This window comes from Chrysemys picta, chromosome 2, assembly GCF_011386835.1.
Source record: "Chrysemys picta bellii isolate R12L10 chromosome 2, ASM1138683v2, whole genome shotgun sequence".
Taxonomy (NCBI): domain Eukaryota; kingdom Metazoa; phylum Chordata; order Testudines; family Emydidae; genus Chrysemys; species Chrysemys picta.
The window spans coordinates 43,125,388-43,139,510 of NC_088792.1; the positions used below are offsets into that span (position 1 = coordinate 43,125,388).

Consider the following 14,123-nt stretch of genomic DNA (forward strand, 5'->3'; position numbering starts at 1 on the left):
TTAGCTGTGCTAGCATTTCAAGGGCCTATGATGTGCAGTTCCAATTCCATCCAGAAGTGGGCAGCAGTACATATGCACAGTACCCAGTCTTCACACTAGCATGCAAAGTAAATACTAATGTAGTTTAAATTAATGATCCAAATATCACTTGGATTTGACAAGATACTAAAAGACAAATCCCCCGCTGGTGTAAAACCTCATAGCGCCATTGAAATCAATGGAACTGTGAGGATTCCCATCAGCAGAGGATCTGATCCTAAGAGATGAGTTTTTCATTCTCTTGATTTTTACACTGTATAATTAAATATAGTAAATTCCACTTAGAGTTTGTATTGCCAAGCTCTGCTGTGTCACCCATACCCTGTATACATACTGCTAAGTGCCCCTTTCAGAAGGGTAGAGCGCCATTTTCATGTACAGCCATAGTCATGTCTCTCCTCACATAGTGTGCAGGTGAGCACATGGACCCCAACTGCAGTTGTAGGGGAGGGATGGATGGGGTGTGCATAAGGCAAAGGCAGTTATACTGCTGTATCCCTGGCTGTGTAACCACTAGATCTGGTCAAACATTTTCCTCCAAGTTTCATTGATTATAAATGACTTTTGGGAGCAAAATGATAATTTTCTTGAAAAATGATCATCATTTGAAATTTTCTGTTTTTTTCAACAAAATTATTCTAAATGAAAATTTTCACTTGGGAGGAATAGAGAGACCAGGGGGGAAAAGAAAACAAAACTGACAACATTCTCATTTAGAATCGTTTGAATTTGGTTTGTTTCATCAGAAACAGCTGCAAAAAATTTCAAACGAAACAGAAATTTTTCATTTTGTTTCAAAATTTTAGTGGATAATAACTCATGTTTTCAACCAACTCTAGTAGCCACATCTTTTGCCTACTGCATCAGTGTGTGGGGGGCAGGGTACAATCCATCTGACCGAGGGAGCAGGACCAAGGTGGAAGAGTTTGGGGGACAGACTCTAAACAGGGCATATTCTCTTCTCAGAGAGGCAGTACTTTACCCTATAAAACTTATGAAGACTATTGCTGCTTAGGGTTGCCAGGCATCCGGTTTTCAACCAGAATGTCCGGTCGAAAAGGGACCATGGCAGCTCCAATCAGCACCGCTAACCGGGCTGTTAAAAGTCCAGTTGGTGTCACAGTGGGGCTAAGGCAGGCTCCCTGATTGCCCTGGATCCACGCAACTCCCAGAAACAGCCAGCATGTCCATGGGGTCCCTAGGTGCAGGGGAGATTAGGGAAGCTCCACGGGCTGTCCCCGGCCCAAGCACTGGCTCCGCCGCTCCCATTGGCCAGGAACAGCAGCCAATGGGAGCTGCGGGGGTGTTGTCTGCGGGCGCGGGTAGTGCACAGAGCCATCTGGCTGCCCCGGTGCCTAGGAAATGGACGTGCCTAGGAGCTGGACATGCCGGCCGCTTCCGGGAGCCGCAGAGAACCAGGGCAGTCAGAGAGCCTGCCTTAGCCCCGCTACGCTGCCGACTGGAAGCTGCCTGAGATAAGTGCCACCTGGCTGGAGCCAGAACCTGCACCCCATCCCCCTCCCCAGGTCAAACCCCCTACTGCACCCTAATTTCCTCCCAGAGCCTGCACCCCCTACTGCACCCCAACCCCCCAACCCAGCCCTGAGTCCCATCCTGCACCCTAATTCTCTCCCAGAGCCCACACCCCAACTCCTTAGCCCTGAGCCCCCTCCTGGAACCCGCACCCTCTCCTGCACCCCAACCTCCTCCCCCAGCCCTGAGCCCCCACCCACACCCCAACCCCCTGCCCCAGCCCTGAGTCCACTCCCACATTCCAAACCCCTTGACCCCAGCCTGGAGCCCCCTCCTGCACCCAAACCTCTCATCCAGAGCCCACACCCCCAGCCAGAGCCCTCACCCCTCCTGTACCCCAACCCCCTGCCCCAGCCCAGTGAAAGTGAGTGAGGGTAGGGGACAGCGAGTAACAGAGGGAGGGGGGATGGAGTGGGTAGGAGCCGGGCCCCAGAGAAGGGGCAGGGCAAGGGTGTTTGGTTTTGTGCAGTTAGAAAGTTGGCAACCCTACTGCTGCTCTAAAGAGAGTAACATCCTCTCCACATGTTTCAAAGACCAGGCATCTGGGGCAGGAACCTATGGGCAGTGAGGCAATGGTGCTGGTTATGTTGTCTCAGCTGTGGGGAGCCCAGAAGTAGGGGGGATCTTTGCATTCAGTTAGAGACTCCTGGGGCCTCTTGAATATGCTGTAGATCTCTGCTCAGAAGGGGTGCTGGAGGACCCAAACACTGCCTACTCCATAGTCTTACTGGCCCTATCTCTCAGAGGGGAGGATGCAGTGGACTGACAGATCTGCAAAAGCTCTTCCATGTAAACATTCACCTCTTGGTCCTATTCTTCCTGGAAGGGAAGGATGAGCCTTGATTTTTATATAAGGGCCAACTAACTGATCTCAGTCATATGAAGTGCATGAAGATCTGCTGCGTTTATGAAAGCAGAGTAGGATCTTGGACTAAACCACAACGTTTCTAACCTATCTTTAACATATCATTGTAATTCTCAACTGTTCAAAATACATTAAAATTGTATTGTTTCAATAATTACTTTTTAATTCAAACTACAAACAGCATAATGTATTTTAAAGTCATTTTATGTAAGCCCTGCTTTAAATATACGTACTATACAAATTTCCTAATCTTAAAGGGACACCTTAATCCTAAATTTCACTTAATCTGAGTGACACGCATCACTTTGCAAAGATCCCCTCCACATCAGCCATGTTGCGCTGTCCCTGGGTCAGCCAAGGAAGGGGATTTTGACTTGTGAAGGGGTTTCCCTTCTGCTGCAGGGCAAGAGTACACTGTGATGGATTTATACCCAGCACGCTGTCTGACACAGTAGTTTAGCTACACCACCAGGGGCATTGAGAGGGCAGAGTCAAGATTCTGCCTACTCCCTACAGCTCCCACCCACCTGAATGGGGAGGGGATACCCACTCCACAAAGTCTGATTCCTCTTACCTGTTGTGCAGATAGCTGCCACAGGGGTATAAGAGGGCACTTTGTACCTCCTTACATTCCTGCACGGCTGCCCTAGCTGTGCCACAATTTGGCCTATAAAGGCTGATGACTAAATTCTTTGCATATCAGTTCAACAAAGTATATGTTGTCCATTTAATGCCCACTCTACGCTGTCCCATATATTTAGAAATGGTCAATTATTCATCTCTAATTGGTAATTCTAGGAGAAATGTAAATAGGCCCAAATTTGCAGTTTTTCAGGGGAATTGGAATCAACACTTCTAATAGTCTCTGGAGCCTATGGTGAAGTCTTGCTTAATGGTATGAAGGAAATTATTTGCCCTGAAGGAACATGTTGAGTAAGGTCATGTGAGTTATATGAATCCCAGATGTGGCACATTTTTATTATACTTGTCAGAGGAAGCTGATACACAGTTACAATATGATTAGAGGTTATTTTAGAGGTAACATTACTAGTTTTGAGCTGACTACATGACTATGTTGGTACATACCATAACATTAGCATAGTATTTAAAAGCAATGACCAGTTCAGAAATGTTTGGATTTTATCTAACTTGTGTCATTGTCTGACGTGAAATGTGCCAATTTTATAGTTCCAATGCTGACCGGACTCTGTGTAGACTGATTGTAATAGTCTCTAAGAATCATTAGTAACTAGGGAGATTTTCAAGTTTTAATATCCCACCCTGCAACCCTTATTCAAATGAGTATTCCCATGACTAACTATGGGACTACGTGTGGGAGTATGGGTTTGCAGAATTGGGACTTTAGTATGTAGTGTCAAGTACTAGACATCAAGAGCATGTTACTAAAGATGGGTTTCCAGTGGTGTCTATTAGCAGGAAGTCAAGCCTTTCTAATAGCATTAACCTTGTTATAATGGTTTAACAGATCATCAGTGGTTATTTGTGAAAGCTTTTGAATGTAAGTTCATTAAACATTTATATTTTGTATTGTGTAATAAAACATCTCTTTGTAAAATGAAACCTTTCCACAACCAGTAATAAATTTTATGGTTTCACCTTTACATATGTTGATTAGATAAAAATAATGGATTTATTAAGGAAAATACATGCACTAGAATTTGCTAAAATAAAATGCTGTCAGTCTCTATAGTTAGAGAAGGTCTTCTCTCTTAATTTTTCAGTATTAGTCAGGATCAGTGACATGACATGTAGAGAAAAGAAAGTGGGCAATTTTAAATATATAATTTAGGTGGCTATGTGTTGAAGTTTGTGCAGTATGATTATTTTTAATGACATGGATGTTGCTGGCCATTATGTTGAGAACAGCGTTTGCCATGGGATTTGAAAAATGCACACCAGAAATAAAGCTATTAGCATACAGCTTCAATGCATTTATGTAATAAATAACAAACACTGAAAAATTAATTTCTCTGACCTTTTACTTTTAGGGCTTGATCTTATAGGCAACTCCAGCAAAGTTTTAAATTGAAATGGAAAACACTCTGGCCTGATCTCTAATTCCTTGTGCACTAAAAAAGTTCTGTTTAAGTATTTCCATGAATTCCTGGCCAGCTGAAGTACATTGGAGTTTTAGTCATTGATTTCGGTGGAATCAGGATTTCATCCTTTGGGGGTTTGGGTGTGCAAGGAATACAGGATGTGAGCTGGGTAGATGCACAGATAGTTTTTTTAATTCCATCATAAGAAACTAAAAAAGGACTGTGTGTAGCTGCTTGATACAGAGCTAGTGAGACAGATTGCTGAATTGGTTCAGGACAGTGAACGCTCTGTAACAACTTTTGAGAAGGGGGAAAGGCGGACTGAGAAATAGTGGAATCAGTGACTCAGTACAAAGCTCTATCTGTTAATTATTTTTCTTTGTTGCTTTTTACAGTTTTACTGTAAGAGTCTGTGTGGCTTTTGAAGGTCAAAGTATTTCAGATAAGATAGGTAAGAAAGTTTTATATACCTATGAATTTATTTATGGCTCATTGATTTGAGTTGGATATTTTGACTGCATTCAAAGAATACAGCATTGGGTCCTTTATAAGTTAAGAAAATACTGCCTGTTTTTGTTTTGTTTATTTAAACTGAGCAAGGTTTACCAATTGCCAAAATAAAAGCAAGAACTTGACTATTTTGTAATGCTTTTAAAAGAGAGAATCTTAGGAAATAGAAATTGTGTACAGTGCATGTTGACTGTGAAAATAAATTTACAAAGATTAATTCAAATTATACATATTCTGTACTTTGGATCAATGTCTAGTGTGCTGTAATCTAGCAACCCATTTTGAAATGTAGACTTTGATTTTTACTGGAAAGAGTTTGTTATTGACATTAGCTATAATTTTGTTCACCATTTTTTCTTTCCATGTTAAATGTTTAATTTACTTACATTCTCTAGCACTGCAAGCTGAATTGCAATTAGATTCATTGAAACAGAAAGGAGCTGTTAAAAGGACCCTCTTCTTTGATTACCATCAATCACATCATTTCTTCCCCATTGTGATAGAAAGACAGAAACAGCTCCATTGCCGGGACTTTGTTGTTTATCTCCGAGTAAGTTGTTTAACATATTCTTGGCTGTCATCTCACAGTTTTAGTATTATGGGAGGAATAAAATATAAGAACGTAAGAACATAAGAATGGCCGTACCGGGTCAGACCAAAGGTCCATCTAGCCCAGTATCCTGTCTACCAACAGTGTCCAATGCCAGGTGCCCCAGAGGGAGTGGACCTAACACGCAATGATCAAGTGATCTCTCTCCTGCCATCCATCTCCATCCTCTGACAAACAGAGGCTAGGGAAACCATTCCTTACCCATCCTGGCTAATAGCCATTAATGGACTTAACCACCATGAATTTATCCAGTTCTCTTTTAAACGCTGTTATAGTCCTCTCTCTCTCTCTCTCTCTATATATATATATATATAGGAAAATGCCAGTCATGTTATTAATCTCAGAAATACAAATGATCAAAAAGTAAAGAGCACTTATCATGAACATTCTATAATCACAAAATTAAATGTGAAAAAGACCTATTAGGTCACCTTGTCCATTCCTTAGTCAATGAGATACGCCTCTACCCCAATATAACGCTGTCCTCAGGAGCCAAAAAATCTTACCGCATTATGGGTGAAACCGCGTTATATCGAACTTGCTTTGATCCGCCGGAGCGTGCAGCCCACCCGCCCCCGGAGAGCTGCTTTACCACGTTATATCTGAATTTGTGTTATATCGGGTCGCGTTATATTGGGGTAGAGGTGTCGTTTCATACAAATCTTTTGTCCAGTTGAGTTCAAGGAATGGGGCTTCCTGTGGGAGAGTAGTCCTCAGCCACATATGTTTTAATGTCAGGAAGCTTTTCCTGCAATTCTGCCTAAGTTTTCCTCTATCCTAAAGCATGCATATACTGTGTAAATCACTTATTCTATCTACGGTAAGATAACTGCATTAAAATATTAAATTTAATGATCATTCACTTTTCAATATCTATTTCAAAGGGACTCCATCAAGCAGTTTAGGGCTAATATTTAGGTTTTGTCAAATAAATATAATTAGATCTTGTAATTTTAATAGAAATATTTTCAGGAAGCAACAAACAAAGTTCTTTGGATGTAAACAGTGGCACAGCACACACTGATGATGTTCTAGTGCATGAGAACAAAACACTTAAACTCATTAGAAAATAACTATAAAGCAGAAAGACTTGGGTAAATCAGTTAAGCTCTTGGTGTCCCAGTTTCTTCAGCTATGAAACTAGGATAATAATGGTTACCCACCTTTATAAACCACTTTGAGATCTATGAAGGAAAAGTGGGACATAAGTGAAAAGTAATAATGATAATAGTGACTTATCCTCCCTTCATACAGTAAACCCCTCTTTTTCTTATTTGACAGATCTGGAGTCCTAAATAGCTAATATTAAGCATCTATCTACTTAATCCACTTCCTCTGTGAAGGAAAAAGAAGTGAGGGTTATCAGTTGAGAGAGTCACCACATCCATTTTATTCAGAATCCTTGGAAGACCCATAGCAGCCTCATGGGCATATTTCCACCAAATCCCAGTAGCTAAGAAATATATGGAGCCCTCTGGAGTATTGCTTTAAACCTTTGTTCAACATAGCTGTCTAGTCTGAAGAGATAGTTTAGTAGAGCTGTCATTTAGTCTTTGTCTTCTCCTCAGACAGCCTCCAGGATGACTACTGCTCCCCAGTCTCCAAGAGTGGGGCTTTGTGGAGGTATATTTATGAAGGAGAAAAGATTAGTGTTGCTCACCTGTAGTTGGAACTGCTTAATACACTGTCTGGGTAGGCATTAAGGCCACCCTGGAAGGGCAGAGGAAGGTGAGGTGGGGACAAGAAGGGCTTTAGCAGTATATAAGGGACTGCGTAGGCAATAAAGATGGTGGACTTTTACCAAGGCTGATGTGTATAAATCCTTGGTTATGGAACAAACCAACAATATTGCCTCCACAGATCCACACGTGCCCTCCCTCCATTCCTGCCAGGTGGTCAAGAACTGATGGGAGTTTTAGATACGGCCTCATTCTAGGCTACTGCTTTGAAAAAGTTCTGAGTCTACGCAGCTCAGCAAGCTACTTCCAGAGTGTGGGTCTGTGGAGGCAATGTGTTCTGAGAACACCAGTTACAGGTGAGTAACCTCGCTTTCCTAACTATACCACATAATCAAAAATGTCTTCAAAGACGTTCTTCAAAGAATCATTGTTTTATTCCTTCAATAGAGACAAAACCCTGAATTCGTGTGAATTAAAGAGTTGTTTTTATTATGTGATTACCTTTCACAGGATGAAACAGAATTTCGAGATAAATTATCTCCAATCAGTGTTAGTTTGAATTACAGCTTGGATGAATCCATTTTTGTAGATGACCTAGCTGTGAAACCAATACTGAACTATTATCAAGAAAGCACTGTTAGGGAGCAGGTATGGACCTTGCATGCAATATGTTCTATATATAAACATATTATCTGTCGCATCTTTCTTAATATAGTGTATCATTGTGTTCACAGAAGCTATGCAACAAGGGTTTAATTAATTCAGAATATGTATTTCATGGGAATAGATTACCATGCATCTTTTAAAACTCTTCCAGAACTACTCTTTTGGTTGCATTGTAGAACATGTAAGCCCCAAGTTATATTGGGGAAATTTTTAAAAGATTCATATATTCATATCTTACAAACCATTACATACATAGTCACTGAGATTACTCATGAGGGTAAAGGCTTGCAGAAATAACCCCTTCATTTGTGGCATTGCTGGTAATAATCAAAACAAGGAAGTGAATTGATTTTTTTCAAGGAAAAACTCTAATACTATCGGTACATGTTTTGAATAGGCTTACATTCTGGTGGATTGTGGAGAGGACAACATGTGCATTCCTGATTTGAAACTTTCAGCTACACCGTAAGTTTAAACAAAAAAATATGTGTGCTATGCCTAATAGAATACAGGTGGTCATTAAAACAGCTCAGAAGAAAATATAGACACTTCTAACTGCCCTAACTACTAGATGAAATGTGAAACTCAGGTCAGTTGCTGGCTATAGCAATGCCTTCTGACTGATGCCAAGTACCAGGTTTGTTGGTGAATAAAATATTAGTCTGAAAAATTTTGCCCCGCTCTAGTCTCAGTGGATCTCAGGAGATGTGCTGGTTTTGGGGGCTGAAATCCTTTCTCATTCCATGGGGAAAAAGAGGCAGAGAGGGGAGCTGAAATCCCACTATACTTTTCTCCACTCCAAGGGAGCAGTGCAACGGGGACCCTCATGAAGTTTAGTCTCCTACATCAGCTATTCCTGTGTAGGTAGGGTGCAATCAGGGCTTTGGAATTTAATACAACTTGCTTTCCATATTCTGTTGTAACTCACTTTGACTGTCCACAGTGGCACATGTATTTGCCCTGACCTCTTCCTCACTGTTCTAGAGTACACTCCCTTTTTCACAATTTGCAAACCTGCTGTGGAGTTTCTCCGTGGGATTATTTTTGTGTTGGAAATTCTATGTCAAGTAGCTGGTTGTGCATAGAACTTGAAGGCAGGTATTTTAGAAAATTGCTACATTTTTGAGTATAGATGCTAGGAGAGCAAATGGATCATACAGGTTGATTAATTGTGCGTGTTTATAATCCAATTAATTATGTATTTTCAAAGTTCATGATCAGATGTTTGTTTTTATAGAGATAAATATCAACTAATCATTGGAGAAGAAAATTGTGTCATGCTCATAATAAATCCACGGAATGATGGGGAAGGAGCCTATGAAGCTGAGCTTCATATAAAGATCCCACCTGAAGCAGATTACACAGGTGTTGAACGAAACCACAAGGTAATCATATTGGGGTGTTCTGTGTTTAAAGAAAAAAGAGTGGCACAGAGTTAAAGCACCCTGTGTATTCTAGCTAGGGTTAGATAGCAGATTGGTGGCTTTAATCAAAAAAGTAGTACAAATCTTTTAAAATGTGTATTTACATTCAGATCAGTTGTTTTATTTTAGGCTACGTCTACACTTACAGTGGTGTGTATGGTCCATACACTGCACCCCTCCCAACAAGGGTATAAATAGACGGTGAGGCACTGCTAAGCACAGTTGCCAACTTTCACACGGTAAATAAGCACCCTGACTTTCAAAATAAGCCAAAAATCAAGCTAATCCCATTTCAAAACAAGGCCAAAACAAGCCAGTCCCTCAGAACCCCAACGCTCTATGTGACTAGACCCCCCGGCGTGCAGTCTGGGACTGTGGTGGGGCTGCTGTGCACCCCTGACTCTCTCCCTCCCTTGCCCCTGCTTGCCCCCTTGCCCCTGCTTGCCAGGAGCCGATCAAAAAAAAGAAGCAACAAGCTACAACAAGCTACAAATCAAAAACTAGCCAACAAGCAACTCACAAGCCAATTAAGTCAAAAACAAGCCCAATTTCTGCGTTTTTTTTCCACGGGTTTGGCATGTCTGTTGCTAAGCTGAGTGGAGTAAAGACATGCCAGAACCTTAGGGTATGTACCTGTCATGGCTCTCCAAATGCCCAAGCAGTGCCTTCCATGGCTACACTGCTAAAAACAGTGTAGTGTCCCACGGCCTCCCAGCACAAGGAAAGGCTCCAGAAGTGGGGAGGCAGTGGGGAAAAGCTCCAGCAGCTCCCCACTGCTGGAGCCTTTCCCTGCAGCAGGGAGCTGCTGGAGCCTTGCCCCATCACAGGGAAAGTCTCCAGTAGCAGGGAGAGCTCTGGCAGGGGGAAGGCAGAGGGGAAAGGATCTGGGCACAACATGCTTTTCACTGTGGCATGTAGTTACATGTATCCTTCACGTGGCTGCCAGTATAGACAAGGCTTATACATAGGCCAAGAAACATGAAATCATAGGATATGATAATGGTTAGACAGAGGCTATTTAAAGAAGCTTGTCCTTAAGCCCCACCCCAAGATTTGTTTTTTTAAACAGATCTCACTTATTCACTGCTGGACAGTAAGATTATATCCCCTCATCTGCACAGAAATCTCTTAAACTATCACACCATCAACTTTTTTTTTTCTGAATGTTTGGAATGTGACACACAGAAAGGCCCTGGGAATCAGAGGGGGAGTTAATTTCCTTGCAAGAGACAAATGTTGTTAATTGAGTTGAAAGTATTCTGCAATGTATTTCTTGATTCTTCTTCTGTCAATCTACTTTACTGATGGACTGAAAGTTGCAATAGGATAAACCCAGTTAAAAGAACTGATGAGAAGGAAAGTGAAGATGTTATTGAAGATTATATTGTTAGAAATTAAAGAGAACTCCACCCCTCAAGTGGACTTAAAAATAATTTCCCTGACTCCTTGCTTCTCAGTGTATTTTTCTTCTCCTGCTCTCTCACAGTAACTCTAGCTTTGTTGTTTGATATACAGGAAAGAAGCTGTATTTATCATAATCTCGCTGGGTTATTTTACTCTGTTGGTCTCAAGAAGCAATAGACCATTCTTCCTGACATATGTGGCGGGGGGAGGGGATATTGTTCCTAAACACTCTGAAGTTAATCAGAATCTTTCCATTTACTTCAATGGACTTTGGATTGGGTCCTGGAGAGGTGAGAGTCTTCTAATTAGAAATGGCAGGGAAAAAATTCCCCCAAAAAACTTTAGATGAAAAATGCCCTTTTTATCAAAATGTTATCAAAATCTTTCAGGTTTTCGTTACAAAAAAAATTAACCCCTAACCCCCCAAAATGGTTTGTTTTCAACTACTGTAAAATGAATTATTTTAGATCAAAAGTTTTCATTTTCTTTGATTTTTTTTTTTTGTGGGAAGTAAAATACATTTCACGACCAGCTCTGCTTCTGAATGCTGATACAGACTTAATGAGGCTATCTTAAATTTTCCATACATTTGCACTCCCATGTTCTGTGCACTAGAGCAGACTGATTAACCTTTCATTCACATCTCTTAATGTCAGCCCTTATTCAGACAGAGAGATTGCTATTTATGTTCTTTTAAAAAAATATCAGAACATTAGTCCTAGTGTGTTCATAATTCTTAGGCAGCATTACATTGTGTATAGCAGATTTAGTTTTTGTAAACTTTTCATATAGTACTGAAAGCTAACCAATGACTTCTATTGATTTTAGAACTGTAAAAAAAGTATACTATTCAAAACTTTATTGTTGAGTTTAATACAAATAAAAACCTAGAAAACACAACTCAAAATGTCTGTGCAACAGAGAAATTCATATTGTACTATTTGCCCATGTTATAAAATATGCATGTAGTATTTAATAAAAAATGGACTGTTCTCTATCTTCAGCTGCTTTTCTGTGCTACCACAGTTGTTCAAAGCTGTTGAAGTCCTGACAAAGATGAATACACAGTCTCTGTCATTTAAAAAAACAAATTGAAATGAATGGATTAAAACATGTATCCTGTAAATCCTAATGTTCCTTTACACCCTTTCCTCTACGTTCTCATTGCACTCTACCTCTCTGTCATTATAGAAAGAGGAAGTTTGCCAAGAAGAGAAGTATTTACAACCATTTTTATCATCTTATTCCCAAAATGGCCTTACTTTCAGGTACATTAGGTTCATATGTTTAAAGGCTGATCCAATACAAATGCTGAAAGTATAAAAGAGTGCTTACAGTTGATTCTATTCATGAATAGAGTTTAAGTATCTTAACATGATGGATAGGCCTCTGGCTTGCCTTGCACAGGGCTAACTTTCAGCATATCTGGCTTTATCAAAACAACTTGCAGTGTGACACCCAAGATACACTCAGGTATGGAAACATAAGTCTCTTGGTTTGTAACCATGGGTGAAATCCTGGACCCGTTGAAGTTAATGGGGGTTTTGCCATTGGCTTCAGCAGGGTCAGGATTTCCATAAGTGTTTGTACCACACCTAGCACAATGAAGCCTTGATTCTGATTGGAACTCTGGGCACTGCTGTATATAAATAATCAGAAGTTCCACAGTAATTTCAGCAAAGTTCTTTAGATTTGTGATGGCACCAGTTGCCATCATGCCATTAGCCCTCTGCGCCCAAGATTCCTCAGTGGCACTTCACTATATCAAAGGCAGTGGCCCTCTCCATGTCTATAATCAGTATTGTCCCTATATAACTGGCCTTCCTGTAACAGGGCGGAGACAATAAGCTCCTCAAAACCAGTCCCAATGTAACAGCGGGATATAGTTCAGTTTAGATAAAACAAGTGGACCAAATTTATCCCTTTTACTTATTTATACACACTTTGGATACAGCAAAAGAGAAAAGAAGAAAAAGGAAAACACAGAAGAGTTTTAGGTTCAAATTCTTCTCTCAGTTACTCCAGCATAAACCCAGAGCAATAGATGTGTGATATTACTCCAATTTGCTCTGTAGTTATTCTGGCTTAACTGAAAGATGTCCCTTGAATGTTACCTGTCTGATATGTCTATGGAAAGATTCTTTTGGCTGTTCTATAAACTTTAGCTACTCAAGGAAAATGATAAAGCAATAATATTACTTTACAGGGCCCACAATGGATAAACTCTTCCGACTCCGCTGCATAGGAGGCACCATTGAGTGTGCTATGTTTGTATTGTTACTGTGTTGTTACCTCAGGCTCTGATTCTCCATCACCTTGTATTTTGTGTAGCCAAATCAGAATGGTAGTTCTTTGCACTGGTATACATGACTATGAAACTGCAACCCAGTGGAGAATCATCCCCTCATCCCCTAGCTGTAGATTGATGCTCTTTTTAATCTTTAGGAGTAAAAGTCAAAAGATACCATTTGTTTTCTTTGTTTTCACTGCATATATTGATTCTTCCTTAAGTTGCCAATTGGTTAATGAAATACAGTATGATCAACCCTATTATTAGTAGCAGTAATCTAGATTGTGGTAGCATCTGGGAGCTCCAATCACCGACCATAACCCCATTGTGCTAGGCATTGCAAACAGAACCAGTCCCTGCCCTGAAAAACTTATCACACTGATCTTGGATGGCACAATAAGCACAGGCTCTTGCCTTTCCACTCTGCAGGAGACTGGAGTCCAAATCCTCATAAAGTGATAAGTGAATGCAAATGAAGTGTTTTCCTAGCCCCTGCTAGGTGTTTGTCCACATGATAAAGACATTACACAGTTTGGCACGGCTCACTGTCTCTGCTCTGACTGGGAACAGCAGAGGCATTGCAGTCAAAATGAGAGACTTGGCTGAAATGTATGGAGATGTTCTCCCATGGCTTCTCACACAAATAGCCAGTGCTATTAGCACTATGCTTTTGTGGGCGGGAGAGTGACACACTTAACAAAAAAATAAAAAAGCTTTCTTGGCTTACTTGTAAAATCTTGTTAGTGAAATGGATAAAAGGTTGCTAGCTAGATGAGATATGATTTTAATTGGAACTAGATTATAAACCTCTTGGCACAGAGATCAGGTCGTCTAATGTTTGAATAGCACCAATCCATCTGTTGGCACTCAGTCAATTGAAAAGCATGTCCTGTCTGGGAAAATATAACATTATTTGTGAAAGACGGTTAAATAACTTTTTAAAGGGGGCAGGAGGGCATTTTTATTCAGTAGTCTGGATCCATTAACTACCCTATTACCAATTAGTAGTTCATTGCTGAGACAGCCAAGACAGTCCGTTTGTT

The 14,123-nt window shown here is 40.7% G+C and overlaps 1 protein-coding gene across 1 annotated transcript in view; it reads left to right on the plus strand.

Moving 5' to 3' along the window:
- The window catches only part of ITGA8 (integrin subunit alpha 8), a 177,324-nt gene that overhangs the window by 80,903 nt on the left and 82,298 nt on the right, over positions 1-14,123 (plus strand). The window contains exons 16-20 of the mRNA XM_008169686.4: positions 4,893-4,948; positions 5,403-5,557; positions 7,807-7,944; positions 8,360-8,427; positions 9,200-9,347. Of these exons, the coding sequence (XP_008167908.3) occupies positions 4,893-4,948; positions 5,403-5,557; positions 7,807-7,944; positions 8,360-8,427; positions 9,200-9,347 (565 nt within the window). The remainder of the gene's footprint in view (positions 1-4,892; positions 4,949-5,402; positions 5,558-7,806; positions 7,945-8,359; positions 8,428-9,199; positions 9,348-14,123) is intronic.